We start from the raw sequence: 22,404 nt of genomic DNA on the forward strand, positions 1-22,404 counted from the left end.
GCTTTTTTCTTAGCAGTACTGGAGTTTGAACTGAAAGCCCTGTACTTGCTAAGCAAGAACTCTAGTACTACTTGAGCCATTCTACCAGCCTCTCTTTGCATTTTGATTATTTTCCTTCTTTCCCTTCCTCCCTCCTTCATTCTTTCCTTCCTTCCTTCCCTCCCTCCCTCTCTCCTTTCTTCCTTTTTTCCTTTCTTTCCACCCCTCCTCCCCTCCTTTTGTGTTCTGATACTGTAGCTTGGACTCAGGGCCTGAGTGCTGTCCCTTAGCTTTATCGCTCCAGGCTGGCACTCTACCACTTTAGGCACAGCACCGCTTCAGATCTCAGTCCGTTGAGTAGCTAGGGTTGTAGGTGTGAACCATTGGCACCCAGCTTGCATTGGTTATTTTGAGATAGTCTCACTTCATGCCGGAAATAGCCTAGACGGTGATCCTTCTCCCTGAATGTCCCTGTGTCACTGGGGTAGCAGATGTGCAGCTGGCCCCTCTGCATTCCCAATTCACTTTCCTCATAGGGAGCAACTAGAAATAAATGTTCGCAATCTATGCAAAGGAGGGAGGGGCACAGAGCTGTTTCAAATCAATGTGAAAAGTCCAGGTGCTAGAACCTTTATGGCTGCCGAACATAAAGTACCTTCCACTTCCCTCGTAATGGAAGAAACACGAATTGAAATGATGAGGTGCTATTTATGCATGTCTATCAAATGTCAAAGGAATGGATACAGTACTGGCAAGGATTGAAGGACTTAAAAGCTCTTCAACTTTGCTAGTAGGGAGTTTAAAATGAGGTAGATATTTTGTAGGGAAATTTGCTAATGTGCAGAAGATGACTTTGAAGTGATTGTATCAATTCTACCTCTGTGAATGAGTTTCAAGGCAATAATAGGGCAGTGTTCTAAGAAGCATGCTGTACAGCCGTGTGTAGCTAGGATGAGAGACAAAACGGCCCATCCCAGAGCGTTTGTTAAATAACACAGCATGGCCTGGTGAGACAGTGGTGTTTTATGGGACTATGAAGTGATAATATGGACAATGTTTTCAAATATAGCTGGAAACACTTTTGCTATGTATGTTAAATGGGCGAAAGAAAGTAACTCATAAAGCACTATATATCATACAATCTAGTTTTGTAAGGGAGAAGTATGTTGAAGTCTGTATAGGGAAGGCTGTATAGCATAGGGAAAATTCTAGAAGGCTGTGCCAAATGTTAATGTGTTTGGCTTCTGGTGACATTTTCTTTTTCTTTTTCTTTTCTTTTTTTTTTTTCCTTTTTTTTTGGTCGATTGTGGGCTTGAACTCTGGGCCTGGGCACTGTCCCTCAGCTCTTTAGCTCAAGGCTAGCACTCTACCACTTGAGCTACAGTGCCACTTCCGGTTTTCTGGTGGTTTATTGGAGATAAGAGTTTCACAGACTTTCCTGCCTGGGCTGCCTTTGAACTGCTATCCTCAGCTCTCAGCCTCCTGAGCAGCTCAGATTGCAAACATAAGCTGTTGGCACCTGAATTTATCTTGTAATTTTGTAAACAATGTGTGGAACTGGAAGAATGGCTCCTGGACTTTTCTGGAACACACTGATACTATATCTGTTGAGTCAGTCTGTTAGTCCCTGTTCCAAAGCAGGACGGGGCCACACTAGGTTGTTTACTGGAACAATCAGCACCTTTCATATTCTAGCACATTTATAACCATACTTCTTAGATTTGGAATTTGATCAGTGTATTTAAATGAAAAAGAGTTGTACATTCTTTTTTTTTTTTTTTTAATTATTTGCAATCCTGGTGCTTGAACTCAGGGTCCAGACATTGTCCTGAGCTTTTTTTTGCTCAAGGCTAACCTTGAACCACAGCCTCACTTCCAGCTTTTTTCTTGTGCTTAACTGGAGATAAGAATCTCATGGAGTTTCTCCTTCCTCAGATTTTAGCCTCCTGAGTAGCTGGGATAACAAGTGGGAGCCACTAGTGCCTGGCTAGTTGTGCATTCTTTATTGTCTGTTTGGATGTCATGTTCCTAAGGCAATTAAGATAATTTGTGAGAAGATTACTTATCAATGATGTATCTATAAGCACTGAAGATCTGTTATCTGTTAAGAAAAGATAGTAAGGAGCCCAACTGTTCACAATAACCGGGCCGTGCATTTGTTTTTCAGGACTTAGAAGAGGATGAAGAGATGGAATTGAAAAGTAACATAACCCAGGGAGACAAACTACGTGCCTTAAAAAGTCAGAGACAGCCACGCCCCTCCCCGTCCAGTGTATTTAGGTAGATCTCCCTTCAACTTTTATATTCATTTGTGGAAGAAATGTTTAATCTTTTCAAAATATAATTCTACAAACGTCAAGTTAATCTTCTTTGTTCCATCTCACCTTTTCTGTGATGTTTATTATGTGTTTTAATCACTGTTGGGAAGTTTTAGAAGCTTACTGAAAGCAAGTGCTATAATCGGAGTCTGTGGAATTCTGTCTGACTCTGCGAAACAGTTATATCTGCTTCTCTGTTTCAAATTCCCAGGAGTGGGTTTCTAGTCTAGTGGCCTGTGTTGTGGAGAAGTAGTGTTCAAAGCCTTGGTTCTTCCCACAGCTTCCCTGGCTTTACCTCCTATTTCTGAGAATAGAATAAGGAATATTTATTATGCCTGCTAAGTTATAAATCAACTCGACTTTGAAGTCCAAAATTACTCATCAGAATCAATGGGGAAACAGCCTTGGAACTCGGGTTTTAAAACCTGCTGATAGTTCAGAATGAATTCAAAGCAAAAGCAGAACCAAAACAAAAGAAACCCACCAAGGTCACAGAATCAATGTGAGTGCAAAAATCCACAAATACCATCAAGATTCTTTCCTGCAAAGTTGTAGACCACAAATGAATAATGGGAGATATCTATTCTCTTTTGACTTAATAAATGAGAAATAGATGTCGATGGCAGGAAAAATATTTTCCTGCAATAATAAACATCAGACAGACTCCTAGAGAACTCAGCTTTTGTGTGTTATAACTCTTAATTAAAGATGAAATTTTGAATGCTAGTTGACACCTACGAAGTCAAAGTTCATAGTGAGGGACCAGTGGCTCACACCTGTAATCCTAGCTCCTCAGAAGGCTGAGATCTGAGCATCTCAGTGCAAAGTCAGTCTGGATAGGAAAATACTTGAGACTTTTATCTCCAGTGAGCCAGAAAAAAAGCCAGAGTGGAGGTGTGGCTCAAGTGTAGAATGACAGCCTTGAGTGAAAGAACCAGGCCCCGAGTTCAAGCCTCAGTACTTCCATACCCACACAGATAAAGAGTTCCTTCTGAGGTTATGATTTTCACTAGTACAATGAGAAAATAGGAGGTCAGGCCTTGTGTTTAGTAGAAAACATCAACTTCCACTAGCGGGGTCGAGGAGAAAAGTTCCATTTGCCAAGTACCTGCTGTGGGCAAAGAGCCATGCCAGGCCATTCACTTTGGGGTTACTGCTTGGTGTTAGCAAGGTTGGCATTTCCCTGATGAATGGAGTTTGATACCCAGCACTATATATTTTCTATTCTTATCTATCTATCTATCTATCTATCTATCTATCTATCTATCTATCTATCTATCTATCTATCTAATAACATATAGTATATGTACATATAATTTAAATCAATTCCAAGTTAATTTATGTCTGATTTTAAGGCTTATTTATTTATGTTTTCTATATTGAACTGGAGATCCACCCCAGGTTCTTTGAGCATGCTAGGCAGATATTTTCCCCTGAGCTATCCCCAGTTAATTTTTAAAAATTCTTCAGGAGAGGAGGGAGGGAGGTTTTAGAAGAAAGTACAAGTTGGCAAGTAAATAGGCAAAAGAAATGAAGCTCTGCCCCACAAATTTTAGAAGACTTCTCCAGATAGAATTATTTTCAGTCCATTTTAACTGTCAGAAGTTTTCTGACCTTTTACGATTTAGTCTTCTTAATACTGTCCTGATACTATCATCATGGAACATTTTGTTTTATCCTGAGTGAATGCAGTACCACATTCTGACTTAAAATTAAGATGATATCAATAATATTCATGATAAAGTCAAATATTTAAATATATTTCCTGCTGGCTGTAGTTTTTTTTTAAATTTTTTTTTCTGCCAATTCTGGGGTTTGAACTCAAGGCCTGGGTGCTGCTCCTGAGCTATTTTGCTCAAGGCTAGTGATCTACCACTTCCAGCTCTTTTGCTGAGCTTATTGGAGATAGAAGTCTCACAGATCTTGCTGCTGGCTTGGCTTTGAATCTCCATCCTTTGATCTCAGCCTCCTGAGTAGCTAGGATTACAGGTGTGAGCTACCAGCATCTGGCTCTAGGGTTTATTTTATAAAGTGGATAAATACAAATTTGTGCTTGGGAGGTTTTGCCTTTTGGCAAGCTAATCCTTTTACTGATCTGACTGCATATGTTGTGCCTTTTGCTGCTGTTGAAATGTGTGAATCTGCTAATGCTTGAGCACTTGTCTTTGGTCCACAGGTCTGATGACACAAAAGGGCACCCACGTGCAGTGTTCCAGCCATTTAGGTATGGTTACCAAGGCCATTGTTGACTTTCTAGTACCCCATACACACATGCTACCTTTTAGCTTATTTCCTAAGCCTCAACCTGAGGAACGTAGACTGTGAAGATAACTTTTTGCTGTTTTATTTTGTGCTAGAGATGGAATCCATGGCTGTCTGCATGCTAGACAATCTCTCTACCCTTGAGCTACAACCCCAAGCCCAACTTGTGTTCCAGATGGTTACAAAATGCTTTAGTATTATTATTTTTTAAGTTTAACTTTTTTTGGGGGGGGGTGGTGGGTGGTCATGGGGCCTGAGCTTTGGACCTGGGCGCTGTCCCTGAGCTCTTTTGCTCAAGGTTAGCACTTTACCACTTTGAGCCACAGCACCACTTCCAGTTTTCAGGTGGCTAATTGGAGACAAGAGTCTCATGAGGGTTTTCCTGCCCCAGCTAGTTTTGTCAGATCTCAGGCTCCGGAGTAACTAGGATTACAGGCGTGAGCCACCAGTGCCCAGTTCTTACTTCCTTTTATGTATAGCTCTGTTTCCTTCCTTGTCTTTTCATGGCAGGAGGAAACTTTTGTATTTTTTTTTCCCTGGGAAACCATCCCAAGTATTTCTGCAGTGGAACCAGGATCCACCATAGTGTGTGCCAACTTCAGTAGAAGTGTTGGCCAAGACTACTTCCTATTCATCTTTAAGCTTAGAATTGTCCTGTGGAGGGCATTCTGAGAGGGAGAAAAATGGCTTGTCAGGGAGCTTGAACCACATCCTTGTACAAGCTTTCCAGCTCTGTTTTGAGGCAAAACATGCCATTAATAGGCTGTTAGGGAAGGTTGATAAACAAGGAAAGAGTCTACAAGTCAAAGTGCTTTTCTCTAGTAGATGGGAAGGCCAAAGTCCAGCTAACATCATATGATTTGCCTAGGACTAAGTATATTTGGTATTAGAATCATGATTGAGCCTGGCTATCCAGGTTTGAGCCATTTTTCCCCCTTTTGTCCAACTGGTGGGTGTTTAGAGACAAGTCAAATGAAGGAAATAGACAAAAAAAAATATCAGATGAGCCAGGTGGCTGGTGGCTCCCACCTGTAATCCTAGGTACTCAGGAGGTTGAGATCTGAAGATCTCTGTTTGAAGCCATCTCAAACAGGAAAGTGCATAAGATTCTTATCCTCAAAGTACCAAATAGGCTAGCAGTGGAGCTGTGGCTCAAGTGATAGAGCTCAAGTCCCAGGTGCATGCGCGCGCGCGCGCGCGCGCCAGACAGACAGACACACACACTCATATACACACTTCCCTAAGATTCTGGGATCTTTGAGGCTTTCAGTTCCTGGCTTACTTGTAGAGGACAGGGTTTTGGAGATAATTTTTGTAGAGAAGTCAGTTTGTCGGGTCAATCTCCAGCTTGAACTATGATGTACGAGCTACGGCACAGATATTATGATGAATGATCGTACTTGCCCTGCTTGGGAATTTGGAGTAAGCTTCCTGTGTAGGTTAACAACTGGTTGGTAATTCGCAGGCAGGCTGTAGGGGTGTGTCAGGTGAAGGGTGGGGGGAGAGCAGAGGTGGGGTGGGGGAAGGCAGGGAGCAGATGATGCCCTGACAGGAACTACCATCCCAAAGGCCAGTCAGGAAGCGCCAGGTGTTTTGTGTATTTGGAGTCCAGATATCTAACAGGTGAAGGTTGAGAGGAGGGCCTGGGTAGAGAGTCAAATGCCAGATATTGGGTATTTTTTTCTTGTGGCTGTTTTGTTTGTTTGTGAGCCACACCAAGAAATTCAGGTTTTCTGGGCATCAAGGAAAGGTGAAACGTTGACCTGACATGATTCGCTCTTTTAGATTTCACCAGAAGCCATTCATCATTGGAATGTAGAAATAAGGTTTTCCCAGATGGCCCTGGTAGGTAGGACAGATGTAATGATGGCAGGAAGGAAAAGAAAGGACGGGTTAGAGTAGGATCTCAAAACCCCCGGAAGCACCAGTATCAGTGGTAAGGAGAGGAAATGCCACACATAGCTTGGTTTGAGTCTTAGCTCTCCCACTTGCTAGCATGCTGGCTTTGGATGAGGAACCTAGTCCTTTGTGCTGACATGAGGGACCCCCCCTCCCCCCACACCATGTACATCCAGCAGTGTCAGATGCCATTCTCCCCATGCTTAGGACCTGTGCCCACACCCCTGAGACTTATTCATCTTATCCTAGTTTGCTGCTGAAGATTCCGCATACCACTGCTTTTATGTGACACTGGGTTCATTTTTCTCCCCAAAGATTATTAAGTACTTCCCCACAACCATCCGTGTCTACTGTGAAGGCCCCCAAAGTGGCTTCATCCCCTTCTGCGTCGGCCAGGAGGATAACCCGAGGTTCTGTGACTTCAAATTCTAGTACAAGAAGGTAACTTTCTCCTCCCTTGCCCCAGGTGCTGGTTTCAGGTAAGGAGCAGTCTTTGAATTTGGCTGCAGTAGAGAAAGAAGGGGAGAAAGGCCCCCCCCCCCGCCCCCTCCCCCCCCTGCTGCGCCCCGATCCTCCAGGACTTTGGTTCCTAGCTCACTTTCTTGCTGGGGACAGGGACACGGGGACAATGTTGTAGTTCATTCCATGTGTCTGACTCACCGGAAATTGGAGCGCACGTGTACAGACAGTAAGTGGGATTAGCAGGGGTCACCTGGATTATTTAACAGGTGAGCAGTAAGGACAGCGCACGTGATAGGACATTGTGTGTCGTTGTGTGCTTGACTAGATGTTAGATCATATACTTATGTCTGCTTTATACTTTTTTTTTTGGTCCAGTTGTGGGGGCCTGAACTCTGGACCTGGGCGCTGTCCCTCAGCTCTTCAGCTCAAGGCTAGCACTCTACCACTTGAGCCACAGCGCCACTTCCAGCTTTTTTCTTTTTGCTTATGTGGTGCTGAGGAATCGAACCCAGGGCCTCAGGCATGCAAGGCAAGCGCTCTACCACTGAGCCACCTTCCCAGCCCTACTTTTTTTTTTTTTTACATTTATTTCCTGCCTGGAAGAAATCTAAACTATGCTTTGTTTGTTTGTATGCCGATCCTGAGGCTTGAACTCAGGGCCTGGACATGGGCCCTGGGTTTTTGTGTGTTTTTTTGCTCAAGGCTAGGGCCCTGCCCCTTGAGCTCCAGCCTTTATTCCTAGCCCCTTTTTTGGGGGGGGGGGTGGTAGTGTTTCATTGGGGATAAGAATCTCATGACTTCTGTGCAGGCTGGCTTTGAACTGTGATCCTCGGGTCTCAGCCTGCTGGTTTTGCTTTTCCTTTTCCCTTCCTCTTCTCCCGTGTCTCGCAGCTTTTCCATAAACTCCCGGCTGGCCAGTTCTCTAGGGAACCTGAACGCGGCCATGGATGAGCCCGAGAACCGAAAGACATCGCCCCCCAAGACCAGCTTCCCCAGCAGCCCGTTCTCCAGCGTCTCCAACGGCGCCCCCCAGACGCCCTGCAGGAACTACGCCGAGCTCAACAACAACCAGTACAATCGAGGCAGCGGCGGCGGCACCCCCGCCAACCTCAACAGCCACCTGGGGCCCCCGTGTGCCAAACCCGAGGATCCCCCCACCCTTCTCCGGCCGTCCTACGCCGCCGGCTTCGCGTCCTCCACGGGAAGGTTCCTGAGCCGTTCCATCCCCGTAAGTGCGCAGACGCCAGCCGGGGGGCCTCCGAGCCCCGAGTGCACCTTTTACACGCTGCCCGCCCAGCTGCGGCTCCCCCCGCAGCAGTTCAATAGCGCCAAGGAAGCCTTCTGACCCGCGTCTGCCCCGCGCGTCCGCCCCCCGCGCCTGCCCGGGCCTGCGCTCCACCCCGCGGGCTCCGCTGCCAGTAAACGCCCGCTTGGCAACCCGGCGCGGCCTCCTCCTGCCTTTGCCTGCTCCTCGCTGGTCCCCGGGGTCTCCTGGAAAGCGGACCCCGCAGGCCCCCCACCCCGCACCCCACCGTGGAGTCCACCGTGGACCCCGGCCCTCCCCTGCATTCGCTTGGGTCTGGGTCTTAGGAATCGGGGTTTTCCCATGGTCACCATCAATGAATGGCTCTGGGGGGGGGTGCGGGGAGGCTGAATGACAATAGTGTGTCCCCGACCGGACAGGCCCCAGACCTGCCCTTCATCTGCAACAGACTGAAGCCAAATGAAGGCTCCTCCTCCTCCTCCTCCTCCTCCTCCTCCTCCCTCCTCCCCCTCCTCCTCCTCCTCCTCCTCCTCCCTCCTCCTCCTCCTCCTCCTCCTCCTCTTCTTCTTCTTCTTCTTCTTCTTCTTCTCCTCCTCCTCCTCCTCCTCCTCCTCCCTCCTCTCCCCCCTCCTCCTCCTCCTCCCTCCTCTCCCCCCTCCTCCTCCTCCTCCCCCCCTCCCCCTCCCCCCCTCCTTCTTCTTCTTCTTCTTCTTCTTCTTCTTCTTCTTCTTCTTCTTCTTCTTCTCCTCCTCCTCCTCCTCCTCCTCCTCCTCCTCCTCCTCCTCCTCCTCCTCCTCCTCCTCCTTCTTCTTCTTCTTCTTCTTCTTCTTCTTCTTCTTCTTCTTCTTCTCTCTCTGTTCCTTTCTCTCTTTCCTTCTTTCTCTTCCTTCCTTCCTTTCTTTTTCTTTCTCCCTGCCTTCCTTCCTTCCTTCCTTCCTTCCTTCCTGTATTGGAAAGTTATAGCTGAGACACCAAGTCTCAGATGTTGCTAGATATCTCTTTTAGCAACAGGAAGATCTCCAAACACATTTTACTTACCCTCCTCCCCTCCCCCCCCAAAACCCCCACAACAAAAATATCCTCCTTTTATTTATCTGTGCATACTTTTTGAGTTTTGGGAGTCTGGATTCAGAGTTTCATACTTGCTAGGCAGGTACTCCATTGTTTAAACCACACCCCCACCCAACCTTTTTTGTGCTGATTATTATTATTATTATTATTTTTGGGTCCGGTTCTGGGCCTGAACTCTGGGCCTGGGCGCTGTCCCTCAGCTCTTCAGCTCAAGGCTAGCGCTCTATCACTTGAGCCACAGCGCCAATTCCAGCCTTTTTCTTTTTGCTTATGTGGTGCTGAGGAATCGAACCCAGGGCCTCAGGTATGCAAGGCAAGCGCTCTACCACTGAGCCACCTTCCCAGCCCCATGTGCTGATTATTTTTGAGATAGGGCCTCATTTTTGCTGGCATGGAGCATAATCCTCCTATATGTATTCTTCCTGCTATAGCTAGGATGACAGGAGTACACCACTATGCCCAACGTTATCTCCTGACATCCGGCTCACATTGAACGTTTTTGTTCAAGCTAGCCTTGAACTGGAGTCCTCCCATTCTCTTGTCATGTTTTGTTTATTTGTTCCTTTAGTGGGGTTTTCACTCAGGGCCTGGTCATCACTCCTTGAGCTCTTTCAGCTCAGACTAGCACACTACCACTTTGACCCACAGCTCCACTTCTGGTTTTCCGGTGGTTAATGGGAGATAAGAGTCTCACAGACTTTCTTGCTCAGGCTGGCTTTGAACATGATCCTCAGATCTCAGCCCTATGAATAGCTAGGATTACAGGCATGAGCCACCAGCACCTGGCTCCTGTGTAGTTTTGATGACAGATGTCTACCACCACGCCCAGCTATTCGTTGAGATGGGACCTCATGAACTTTTTGCCCAAACCACCATCCTATTTTAGCCTCTCAAGTAGCTAGAATTTCAGGTATGAACCACTGGGGCCCAGGCATCCTCCTACACAATGTTTAATGATTTGCAGTCCTTGTTAGGGTAAAATCTTCCAGATAACCTCCTAAAATGAATTACTTCAATATTTTGTTTGCTTCAAAGGGCTTGGAGATCTATAGTGACCTCAATGTAGGTTGGAAAGGAACAAGGGTAGATAGCGGAACAAGATCTCAAGTGTTAAAGAAGCGGGGAGTATGGTAGACACAGGGATTACATTCTGGGCGGGATTAAGCCCTGATCCTGAGAAACTCTGGTGTGGCGTTTCTTTGCACCACAGTTCTTTGACCACCTCAGTCATTAATGGGGAAAGGATGCTGTTTGTTGGGGAAATGAAGGGAAGACAGAAAGTAGCCTGGGCTGTTAGCAGCCCACCCAGCAAACCAGTAATCCTGCAGGTAATTCTTATTGGAACTTTCCTTAGCCAACACCTTAGAAAATATGGGGGTGCTTCCCTTTTATCTTTTTCTTTTGTGATGTTCCTGGGGCTTGAACTCAGGACCTGGGCACTGTCCCTGGGTGTCTCAAGGCTAGAGCTCTGCCACTTGAGCCTTTAATCTCACAGGTAATTATTATTGGAAACCACTTTAGAAAATATGGAGGTGGGGACTGGGAAGGTGGCTCAGTGGTAAGAGTGCTTGCCTTGCATGTATGAGGCCCTGGGTTTGATTCCTCAGCACCACATAAGCAGAAGAAGCCAGAAGTGGTGCTGTGGCTCAAGTGGTAGAGCGCTAGCTTGAGCTGAAGAGCTGAGGGACAGTGCTTAGGCCCAGAGTTCAGGCCCCACGACCGACAAAAAAGAAAAAAACAAAGAAAATATGGAGGTGCTTTCCCTTTTTTGTTTTTTGTTTTTTTTTTTGGTGTGGGTCCTGGGGATTGAACTTAGGACGTGGGCACTGTCCCTGAGCTTTTTTGCTCAAGGATAACTCATCACTTGACAGCTCTCCTTCCAGCTTTTTGATGGTTAATTGAAGATAAGAGTCTCATGTACTTTCCTACTCAGGATGGCTTCAAATCTAGATCCTTAATCTCAGCCTTCTGAGTAGCTAGGATGACAGGTGTGAGCCATTTGTGCTTAACTGGGAGTGCTTTTTAAAGTGAGAGTGCAGTGTTTGTGTGTGTGTGTGTGTGTGGGACTCTATCATTCCCATCCCTACCTCAGACCTCTTTTCAATTCCACTCCCCCCAATCTTTCTACCCTTAATCCTTCCCTAAGAGGAGTTTGCGCACAAACACTTTTCTTGATCTGATTGTATTTCCAATTATGTTTTTCTACATTATTTTGTTTGTTTGCTTGTTTAGTGGTGAGACTGGAGCTTGAACTCAGGGCCTGGATACTGTCCCTTAGTTTTTTTCTCTCAAGATTGGTACTCTACCACTTGAGCTACATCACTCCTCTGGATGTTTAGTGGTTAATTGGAGATAAGAGTCTCATAGTCTTTCCTGCTGGGGCTGGCTTCAAACCTCAATCCTCAAATCTCAGCCTCCAGAGTAGCTAGGATTACAGGTGTGGCCCATTAGTGCCTGGCTCACCATTAGTTTAGATTCATTTGTACAATAGAGCCCCAAGTGACTGCCTTGTCCTTAATCAGATTCTAATCCTACTAGGATAATGTACTTAAATTTTTATAGTTATGTTTTCACATTAGGTATCTTGCAACAGGGATTAAATTCAGTCAACACTTTCATATCCTGATTGTAGATCAGCCTTTTTTTAAAAAAATTTTGTTGTCAAGGTAATATACAGAGGGGTTATGGTTACATACATAAGGTAATGAGTACATTTCTTGAACTTGTTACCCCTTCTCTCATTTTTCTCCCACTTTCCCTTCTTCCCAATCCCCCTTACCAAATTATACTGTTAATTTCCAACATATTGTCTTGTGAGATATCATCTTGTGAGTATCACTGTTGCCTTGGTTTGCCCTTTGCCCTTTGTCTTACCATTTTGTTGTTCCCCTTCCCTTCCCTAATTCAGATAAACGTATATATAATACCAAGGGCTCCAAAATCAAATACAGGGGATAAACCATAGGGGAAAAAAACCATAAAAGAAAAAAGAGATCACATAGTACATTAAAAACAAAGAAAAACTTCTTGTTTCCATGTCTTGGCCTCATATCTAATTATTCTTAGAACTCAAAAAATTAAATCACCCAACAACAAATCTTCAAAGAAAGAACCACTACATTAATAAGTGGGCTAAAAACTTAAAGAGAGATTTCTCTGAAGAGGAAATAAGAATAGCCAACAGACACATGAAGAAATGCTCAACATCTCCGACCATAAAAGAAATGCAAATCAAAACAACACTGAGATTCCACCTCACCCCACCACTTAGAATGGCCATTATCAAGAAATCTGGTAATAACAGATGCTGGAGGGGATGTGGCCAAAAGGGAATGCTACTACTCTCTTGGTGGGAGTGTAAACTTGCTCAACCACTCTGGAAAGCAGTGTGGAGGTTCATCAAAAAAACTAAACATTGAGCTCCCTTATGACCTAGCAATCCCACTTTTAGGCATTTACCTTAATTACCACAAACAAGCATATCCTAAAGCTACCAACACAACCATGTTTATTGCAGCACTATTTACCATAGTGAAGATATGAAACCAACCCAGGTGCCCCTCAGTAGATGAATGGATCAAGAAAATGTATATATACACAATGGGATTCTATGTTTCTATCAGAAAGAATGATATTGCCTCATTCATAAGGAATGGAAAGACTTGGAAAAAAAATCATTTTAAGTGAAGTAAACCAGACCCAAAGGAACATAGATCCCATAGTTTCCTTCATTTGTTATATATTTAGAATTGTCCTAGCAGATAAGCAGAACAGCTCAATAGTATGTACATATGACCATATAAGATGATAGCAAGATCAGCCTCTTTTTAAAGAATAAAATGCAGGCCTTTACATTTGCAGTAACCATGTACCCCCAAGATGTCTCGTGGATTTCCCAACTCAAGGCTTTTTTCTTTTTTCTTTTTTGTCAGTTGTAGGGCCTGGACTCTGGGCCTGGGTGCTGTCCCTCAGCTCTTCAGCTCAAGGCTAGCACTCTACCACTTGAGCCACAGGACCATTTGTCTGGCTTTTTCTGCTTATGTGGTACTGAGGAATCAAACCCAAGGCCTCATGCATGCAAGGCAAGCACTTACCACTGAGCACCTTCCACATTTATAGCTCAAAGCCCGAAGCCTTGCAGTTTGATGGTAGCTTGAGAGGCTAAGGTCCTGCCTTTGAGGATCTCACATTTCCTCTTTGCTGCTGGGAGCAGGGGGGGGGCATTCTTTACACAAATAATCAGGCCTCCCAAAGAAGTCTGTGCAACTTAATTCAGGTCTCACCCCATGGTTTGTTACTTCTTTCTTCTTTTCCTCTTCCACATTTTCTCTTTTGGCTAGGAGTAAGGTGATTTCCAATGACAATATAAAATAAGAGTCTGTATGGTCAGTTGCTGCTACTCATCTAACCCCCACTTCTCTTAAATTTGTCATTTACTGTAAATATGAGATTTTTTTGTTGTTGTTCAGTAGTAGGGCTTGAACTCTGGGCCTGGGTGCTGTCCCTCAGCTCTTCAGCTCAAGGCTAGTGCTCTACCTTTTGAGCTACAGTGCCACTTCTAGATTTTTCTGCTTATGTGGTGTTGAGGAATCGAACCCAGGGTCTCATGCATGCAAGGCAAGTACTCTACCACTGAGCCACCTTCCCAGCCCACTAAATATGAGAATTTAAAAGATAGAATTGCCTACACAGATGCTTTCATCTCCCTCTTTAACCCTGCAGGACACAAGAAGCATATTTCTGTGATGCACTCTCCTTTCTTTATTTTTGCCTTAAGCCTCTGCAAGGAGGGCTTGCGTCCTACCTCTGCTGAGCAACTGCTAGACGTTCATAGTGATGTGGAAATTTCCACTGTCTGTGGACCCAGGTAGGAGCTTGTGCTTGGCTTTCCTTTGTGGTCAAGTGTAGCCTTTCTGATTGTTGTCTTGGTAAGATGGACCCTTCCTGTGTCTCTGAAAAGACCTCTGAAGAGCTAGGACTGACTCCTTCAGCAAAGATGATTTAAAAATCCTTTGGTAGCAAGATGAAGTCTGCCTGGTAATCTCTTCTCTGTACCTTTAAGAAAGACCCAGAAACTCTTAGGAGGTGAGGGTGATGGGTGTTTAGAGGGAGTCTAATATTTTAAAAGCTACAATTAGCATCTCTTTTGAAAGGTGCAATTGCTCTCTCATTTCTTGCAGCAGTTCAGCCCCCAGGAAAAAATGTAAAAATGATTTCCTTGTTCTGTCATTAAATGCTTTAACAGGAGAAAACAGGAAGACATGTTAAGGAATCCTTGTAGTAGTGACAGAATGCTAAGAAACAGCCAGCTTTTAGTGACCTTGGCCCTTCCACTTGTCTTTCTGACTCTAGTGCCTAGTGCAACACACAAGATTTCATTTTTTGACCACTTATTGTTTAAAAAAAAAAGTCAGTTGATTCGCTGACAGAAGAGTTGTCAAGTGCTTAAGAAATTAGGGACGTGTGATTTGGGTGTGGGTGGGGTGGAAGTATTTTATTAAGTCAAAATTACTTGTGGTATCTGACTTGAATATTTGCTATGTTATATTTTTGTGACATCTTGCACTGAATTGCTATGCATCTTCGTTGTCCTCATCTGATCCCCAAGTCTGAGTTCGGTCCTGGATGCTTTACCCCCCTAAGTTTTCTAATACCCAATCTTGATCTTAATAACAGCACTCTTTGGATTTTCATCATCCACTAGGCTATGTGCTCTGGGAGCAAGGATGGGCCCTGTGGTTTCTAGTTACTTATAGCTACATCTGGCACAGAATAGGCAGTCAGTAAGTAGTTGATGGTTAGATAAAAGGATGGATGTGTGCTTAAATGAATGAATATGGAAATATTCATATATAGTTTGAAGTTAAAAAACATTGGAGGTCTGAGAAGTTATATAATCTGCCTAAGAATGAACTGCAAATATGTAGCAGAGCCATGATTGGAACGTAGATCAATCTAACCTGGAAAGGTATATTTATTTGGTTATATTATGTCAGCAATATATGGTTACAGGTATTCACACATGGAAGGGGAATATAAAGGACTTTTTTTTTTTTGTCAAGGTAGGTTAGGGAAAACTCTGAAGAAAGGGTCATATTTTTTTGTTGAGCTTTGGAAGATGAATAGGAGCCTGCTGGGTATCTAGTGAGAAAGGTTAAGAAGTGGATGAGAAGCGGTATAAGAAAGAACAGAAGCCCAGCCTTCTTATTGCAGTGAAATGCTTAGGTCAGAAATCAGGTGGGTCTGGCTTCTGGTCTACTTTTGGGCAAGAGTTCGGTAGTTTATTTAATGTCTCTGAGTGTGTGTGTGTGTGTGTGTGTGTGTGTGTGTGTGTGTGTGCGCGCGCGCATGCGTTCACATGCATACTGCCTGAAGCTTATACAATTTTGTGGGACCTGTTTCAAGGCAGGCAGCCAAAAAGCTTTCACTTTCATAAGTTTTACATGAACATATGACTATGCTTTGAAGAGGGTTGGCAAGCTGTAGAGTGTTGACGCTAACGTCATCAGAGCAATGCCTACGTGATGGTGTTTAGTGTAGAACCGAGATACATCCTGTGAAGTATTTTGCCACAACAGTTACAGAGAGCACTCAGTGTTTCTCAGCTAGTGTTGCATAAGAGCTTCAGTGTTCAGGGCACTTGAGCTGGGGCTTTACCAGAAGGTGAAGCTGGAAAGTTAAGATGAAGGCAAATGGGGGAAGCCTGGTGGAGAGCTGAGCGTAGGCATTGTACCAGGTCTGGGCAGGCACTGTACTAGGTCTGGGCAGGCATTGTACCAGGTCTGGGCAGGTCTGAGTTGACTGGTTTGATTCCAGTGGTCATGGATTGCCTGAGAACAGGGAGATTGATGTGAACCCCTTGTGCTTGCCTCCTGCAGCTGTTCTTGTGTAGATGCTATGTGCATTCAGCAGCTTTTCTGGGTTTCCTCGTATTCCTGTGACTCAATAATCATATTATGACTACTTAATGCTAAGTGGATTTCAAGAATTTTTCGATATTTTATTTAAATGAAATATTTATTTTTATAAATAGTGAAATTACATATTTTTTATATTTAAAATAGAAATCTTTTAATACATATTTTTATAAAGCACCTTTGTATAACACTCAAACATGAAGCCTTATAAGATATTATCCTGATATTTAAAAAAATATATATGTGGCTAGGTAGTTACAAGGTTATAAGGAGTTTTTTTTTTGTTACATCTGTGTTGGAATGCATATGAATCTTGCTTTATGGAAACAGCCATGTAGAACAAGTGTCTACTGTCTTGGCCTGGAGGGTTTAGAAATATTCGTAACAAGCAATGCTCCTGGAAGCGGTTTTGGATAGCACATATCAAAAATTAAAAAAAAAATTGGGGGGACTACACAAATTATAGTATCCTGTATTGGGCTTTGTTCTTAACCTTTTCAGATATTTCCAAGAATATTTTCGTGAAGGCTGTGGGTTGTGAGGTCTATGGCATTTATTATTTCTTGGAGTGTTCCCAGTCTTTTTGGTTCTCTCTTTTTCTCATCCCTTTGTGGGGTTGTAACTTTGATGATCTTCCTAACTCAGGCTCTTTACACCTCATGTTTGTACTTTAGAGCTGGCCTACATTTTCTATAAAGGGTCAGATGGCAAATATTTTTGGCTATGTGTCCTCACTATTCAATTTAACACATAAATGAAAGTGTGGCTATATCCAATAAACTTTCCTTAACAGACTGGGAAGGTAACTCAGGGATAGAGTCCTTGCCTAGCCTTGGCAGAGGACCTGAGTTTAATCTGCAGTACCACAAAGAAAAAAAATGGCTCATATCTGTAATTCTAGCTACTTAGGGGGCTGAGATCTGAGGAGCATGGTACAAAGCCAATCTGGGCAGGAAAATCTATGAGACTCTTATCTCCGGTTAACCACCCAGAATGGGGGAAATGAAACTGTGACTCAAGTGGCAGAGTGCTAGCCTTGAGTTAAAAAGCTCAGGGATAGTGCCTAGGTCCTGAGTTCAAGCCCCAGCTCTGGCATACACACATGCACAAAAGGTACGAACAGAAGTAGGCATTGCATTGGATTCGATCCATAGGCTGTGTTTGGCTGGCCCTTGCTTTAAAGCACTGCTAGACAATACTGATTTCAGTGGCATATTCCCCTGTTCAAAAACAATCAGTGATAGGCTAATTCTGGAATGATCCTTTTGAACTCCATGGTGAGGCTATCAGGACTTCTGTGCTGTGTTTCCTGTTGTACCTACACACCGTGTTCCCTTGTCCTCTTCCTGCCCTGTGTTTGTGCCTACTCTTGATCTTGGCCTTGGGAAAGGCCTTTCTGGGAATCCTCCTGGCCACTTAACTAACTTCTCTTTGAAGGCGTCAATCATTATCTTTCCCCTCTGTGAAGCTCTTCTCAAACAAAATGGACTCACCCAATGTTTTATTTTTTGACTTCAGTTCCCATGGATGGTGGCTAGTTAGTACTTTGTTTTTAATCAACATAGAGTATTGCTATTTTAGATGTGGACATTTGTTTATGTGTTGTCGATCTATATCCACCTATGTCTTCTAATTTTAAACTTGCTATGTATAAGTATTTCATGAAGTTACTCTTTTGGGGGTGGTGGTAGCATTTAAGGTTGAACTCACGGTTTTGTAATTGCTAGCCAGTCACTCTACCACTTGAGTCATACCACCTGCCCCTCCTTTTTATTCTTGCCCTGTTATTTTGGAGATAAATTCTTTTTTGTCTGGCCTAGTTTGGATTATGATCCTCTGATTGTGCTTCCGGCCATAATTGGGGTGACCGGTACACACTACCATGCCTAGCTTTTTCTCACACAAGTTTCTTACACACTTTTGTTCACTCAGTCTGGGTTGCAAGCATCATTCTTCCCCATCTCAGCCTCTCACACAGCCAGGATGACAGGCGCACACCACTGGACCCAGCTCTCGGTGAAATGAGGGTTTCAGCAACGTTTTGCTCTGGTTGGCCTAGAACTGTGATCTTCCGCATTCCACCTACTAAGGAGCTGTCATTATAGGTATGAGCCACTGATTGGCACAGAGCTGATGGAATTCTTTTGGATTTAATGATTTCTAAAGTATTAATAGGTACAGAAAGTATTAAAAAGAATAAGATCATCCTTTGCTTTAAAGCTGAAAGGATAGTTGAATTGAAAGATGATGTACTTCCTACTTTATCTTAGCATTTCTAAACCATGTGTTAGTTTGGCTTAAATACAGATCTCTGAATGTGGCCATTGTTATAACTCAGCCCATTAGGTCTGGCCCGCCAATGTGAGGGTGGTGGTTGAGTTCTCCATCCCAAATTTCCTCTGTGGAAGAATAACGTTGGTAGCCTGAAGATAATTTAAGTTCTTCTAGGTTCTGACATCAAGCAGAGTGTATATTTATATGTATACACACATGTAAATATATATGAGAATTTTTCATGCTTAAAGTAGGATTTGAAATGAGATAAAATATTGGATTCCAGCTTTGTAAGATAACCAGGTTTATGAACATCTACTGAGCGATTGGCAAATGCCTTAAAACACTTCATGGTTTCTCATGACAGTGCTCATTGATTGCTTGAACATCAATTTCTAATAAATACGACTACTTTCCAGTGTTTTGTAAGAGCTTTTCCAGATCTAAGCTTCATGCCTTACCTCCTCTTATCTCCAGTGCATTCTAAAAACTGTCACTAATTCCAGGCACTGGTGGCTCACACCTGTAATCCTAGCTCTTATTCAGGAGGCTGAGATCTGAGGATTGTGGTTTGAAGCCAGCCTGGGCAGGAAAGTCCACGAGACTCATCTCCAGTTAAACACCGAAATAGCCAGAAGTAGAGCTGTGGCTCAAGTGGTAGAGCAGTAGCCTTGAGCAAAAATAGTTAAGGGACAATGCCTAGGCCCTGAGCTTCAAGCCCCTGAACCAGTACAAAAAACAAATAACTCCAGGTGCCGGTGGCTCATGCCTGTGTAGTCCTAGCTACTCAGGAGGCTGAGATCTGAGGATCGCAGTTCAAAGCCAGCCCGGGCATGGGGAAAACCATGGAGAAAACCAGAAGTGGCGCTGTGGCTCAAGTGGTACAGTGCTCACCTTGAGCTGAAGAGCTGAGGGACAGCACCCAAGCCTAGAGTTCAAGCCCCATGACTGACAACACCCCCCCCAAAACCAAATAAACCCCAAATAACAACAACAAAAATTGCCACCATCTCATCTTAACTATGATATATATTTAATTTTGTATCTTAAACCTTTGTGTATAAGCACATGGTTACCAAAGTAATAGATAATAATAATTTATTCAAAAGTAAAATTTAGTAGAAAAGAAAAGGATATGAAGAATCAAACAGCATTAAAGGAGTTTTATGTTCATGAGGAGATGGAAACACACACACACACAAAGACAGCAGAATGAAAACCACCAAATTCTTTGTCTGAAAAAGGGAGAAGAATGGGAGTGTGGTAGAAGGGGTGAATTTGTTCAAAGTGCACTGTGTGTATGTATGGAGATATCATCATAGAAACCCTCATGTTATGAATGTATGTTATGTAAAATTCCTTATATCTTCATGAATCAAAACATTTGTTTAATTGAAGGTTACTATATTTAATAGTGAGGATTATTGCTGCCTTTTCTAATCTCTTGATGTTAATTTTTTAAAATCTCTCCTCTTTGTTCTTCCTTAGCTTTGGATTTGCTATGAGTTTTTAGTGGAGGGAAATTAATAATCATTCTCAGTATTGACCACATGTTTGGCAATCGTTCAACACTATGATTCCTTTGTTCTCTTCCCAAGGGGATTTGGGTTTTTTTTTTTAATGTGACAACTGAAGCGTCAAATTGTTTTGAGGGCAACAGAGTTCAAATGATGCCTTTAACTTGCATATTAGCTATTTCACAGATGAGAGTTTTGCAGATATACTTAACCATAACTTAACTTTCCCACTTTAAGGGGTGCGTACATTGATTTTTTTGGGGGGGGGAAGAGCCTGTCCACTGTTTTTATCTCCCCATTTGAAACAGTTTTCAAGCACAAAGCTTGCTTTCCACAACATGGTTGAGCAGAAATATGTAATGAAAATTCACTACTCAATTTTATAATTTCTTATATCAATAATACAACTAGAATAGAAAAAAAAGACTTTTTGTTTTTTGTAGGTTGATTTAAAAAAAGTACTTGTATGTGTGCACACTCACGTCTTCCTTCCTTCCTTCCATCCTTCCTTCCTTCCTTCCTCTTTTCTTGGTAGTTAATTGGAGATAATTGGAGATAAGAATCTAATGGACTTTCCTGCCCAGGCTGGCTTTGTACACTGATCCTCAGATCTCAGCCTTCTGAGTAACTAGAATGACAGGCATGAGCCACAAACACCCAGTCTAAGTACTTTGTATATACATGTGAAAGCTTATCCAATTAGAAATACTATATGTAGTATAGTATGTCTCCCATGAGCTCAGTGTTATTTCAGTAAGGACTAACAATCCAGTGTCTTCCACCAGATGACACGTTCCATGAAGGCATCTTCTGGTTTAACGGATCCTTCTGCCTTTATTATTCTGGTCCCTCTATCTTTGTCTTGGCACTGCTGTCAAAATCCACTTAAAATACCAGTTTCCTTATGTAAGGCTTTGTTTGAAAAGCTTGTGGGGTTGTAGAATAAAACCAATTATTATCATAAGACTTGTCTTTTTCCTTGCGCTTCTCTCATAGCACCATAGCATGTCCAAACAGTGATTCATTATAATTGATCTAGCTGGACTCAGTGTGTGCTTTCAATTTTAGGGCTGCTAGAAAATTCTCAGCTAATATCTCTTTTGGATATTTCTTCTCTGCCTTTCTCCTACCTTCTTCTTTTGTAATACTGCCTAAACTTACTTTGGAACCTTTTGTTCTGTTCTCTGTATTTCTTTCCTTTTAATTTATTGTTGTAATTCCTGAGATCTACCTGTTTTCTGATAGGCCTGCTTCTTTTGTTTTCCAGTTTACTATCTTGTACATTTTAAATTTCAGTGATCCTATCCTTCAGCATTTCTAAGTCATTCTTTTGGTGATCGCCATTTGTCTTAATTGGGGTCAGCTTGGTTTTGTTTTGTGACTTTGTGTTCTTCTGGTGCAATTTTTCCAGGCTTTGCATCTCAAATATCTCAAGGGATACATTGTTTTGATATTTTAGTTCATAGATGGGCACTTGATATGAGAGGTTTTTATTCGTTTCCGTCCTAACGTTTTCCTCACATCTACTGACTTTTTTTGTTAAAGTTTGATTTGATTTTTGATTGACATACCCAAATTATACGCATTTGTGGAGTACAGTGTGAGGTTTTTGCTCTGTAATAACCAGACCTTGGCAACTACCATATCTTTCACTTTAACACTTTATTATTTCTCATAGGCTCTATTGGATCCTCTAGCTCTCTCAGTCTGAATGACCTAGGCTATTTTCTCTCTTGGTGAGCTGGGCCTTCGCTTGCTTCTCAAGCAACAATGGCATGTCAGTTCCAAGCTGTGCCTGAGGATCGTGGCATGGCTTCTGTCTGCTTTGTTGCTTAGCTGAAAGAAACTCATCTCGGCTCTGATGTCAGGCCTGGACATTCTGGCATATGTCCACAGCATTGAACACCAGGTCACCTTTCCTGGTTTCTGGGTCTCAGTATGTTTTTAGGTCACCGAGATGATGCTTTGAGGGACCTATTGTGACCTCTCGTTCTCTTTCATCTTGTATAAAATGTTTATACAAAGAAAGGATAGTTTGGAATGTATTCTCAGCTCTAGCTTCACCTGAAGTAGGTCTGTACCTTGCTATTTTAGGCCTTTTTTAATCTTCCCACCAGCTATGTAAGCTCAGTTCTCCCTTTACCTGATCACCTCTTGCTTTAGCCAGGCAGGCTCTTGGTGTTCTTGAATGTGATCTGTCCTCCACCATGGTTTCCAGCCTTCCACCTACTCCTTCCCTTTGCTTCTCAGACTCTTCTCCATCAAGGGCTGGCTGGAGCTCTGCCTTCTCTGTGAAGCTCTCCTCAGCTACATCAGACTGGATCCCTCCTCACGTTTTCTGCCTCTATCAGTCACCTGACCTTGCTCACCACTATTTTATTGTGAACCCTCTGCTTAAAGGTTGTAGACCTTTGGCCCTTTTCTGAATAGACTGGTCACCT

General features: G+C 43.2%; 1 protein-coding gene across 3 annotated transcripts in view; it reads left to right on the forward strand.

The window, feature by feature from the left end:
• Cdc14a (cell division cycle 14A) overlaps window positions 1–22,404 on the forward strand; it is a 151,787-nt gene that overhangs the window by 113,348 nt on the left and 16,035 nt on the right. For 2 of the 3 annotated variants that reach the window (XM_070007822.1, XM_070007823.1), the window contains exons 12-15: window positions 2,147–2,259; window positions 4,474–4,521; window positions 6,774–6,899; window positions 7,812–8,148. In XM_070007822.1, coding sequence (XP_069863923.1) covers window positions 2,147–2,259; window positions 4,474–4,521; window positions 6,774–6,899; window positions 7,812–8,148 — 624 coding nt within the window. Of the gene's footprint in view, window positions 1–2,146; window positions 2,260–4,473; window positions 4,522–6,773; window positions 6,900–7,811; window positions 8,362–22,404 lie in introns of those variants that run through there. The other variant, XM_070007821.1, reaches the window with a different exon arrangement.

The sequence above is a fragment of the Dipodomys merriami genome, unplaced genomic scaffold (genome assembly GCF_024711535.1).
Source record: "Dipodomys merriami isolate MVZ:Mamm:240054 unplaced genomic scaffold, mDipMer1.0.p SCAF_7, whole genome shotgun sequence".
Taxonomy (NCBI): domain Eukaryota; kingdom Metazoa; phylum Chordata; class Mammalia; order Rodentia; family Heteromyidae; genus Dipodomys; species Dipodomys merriami.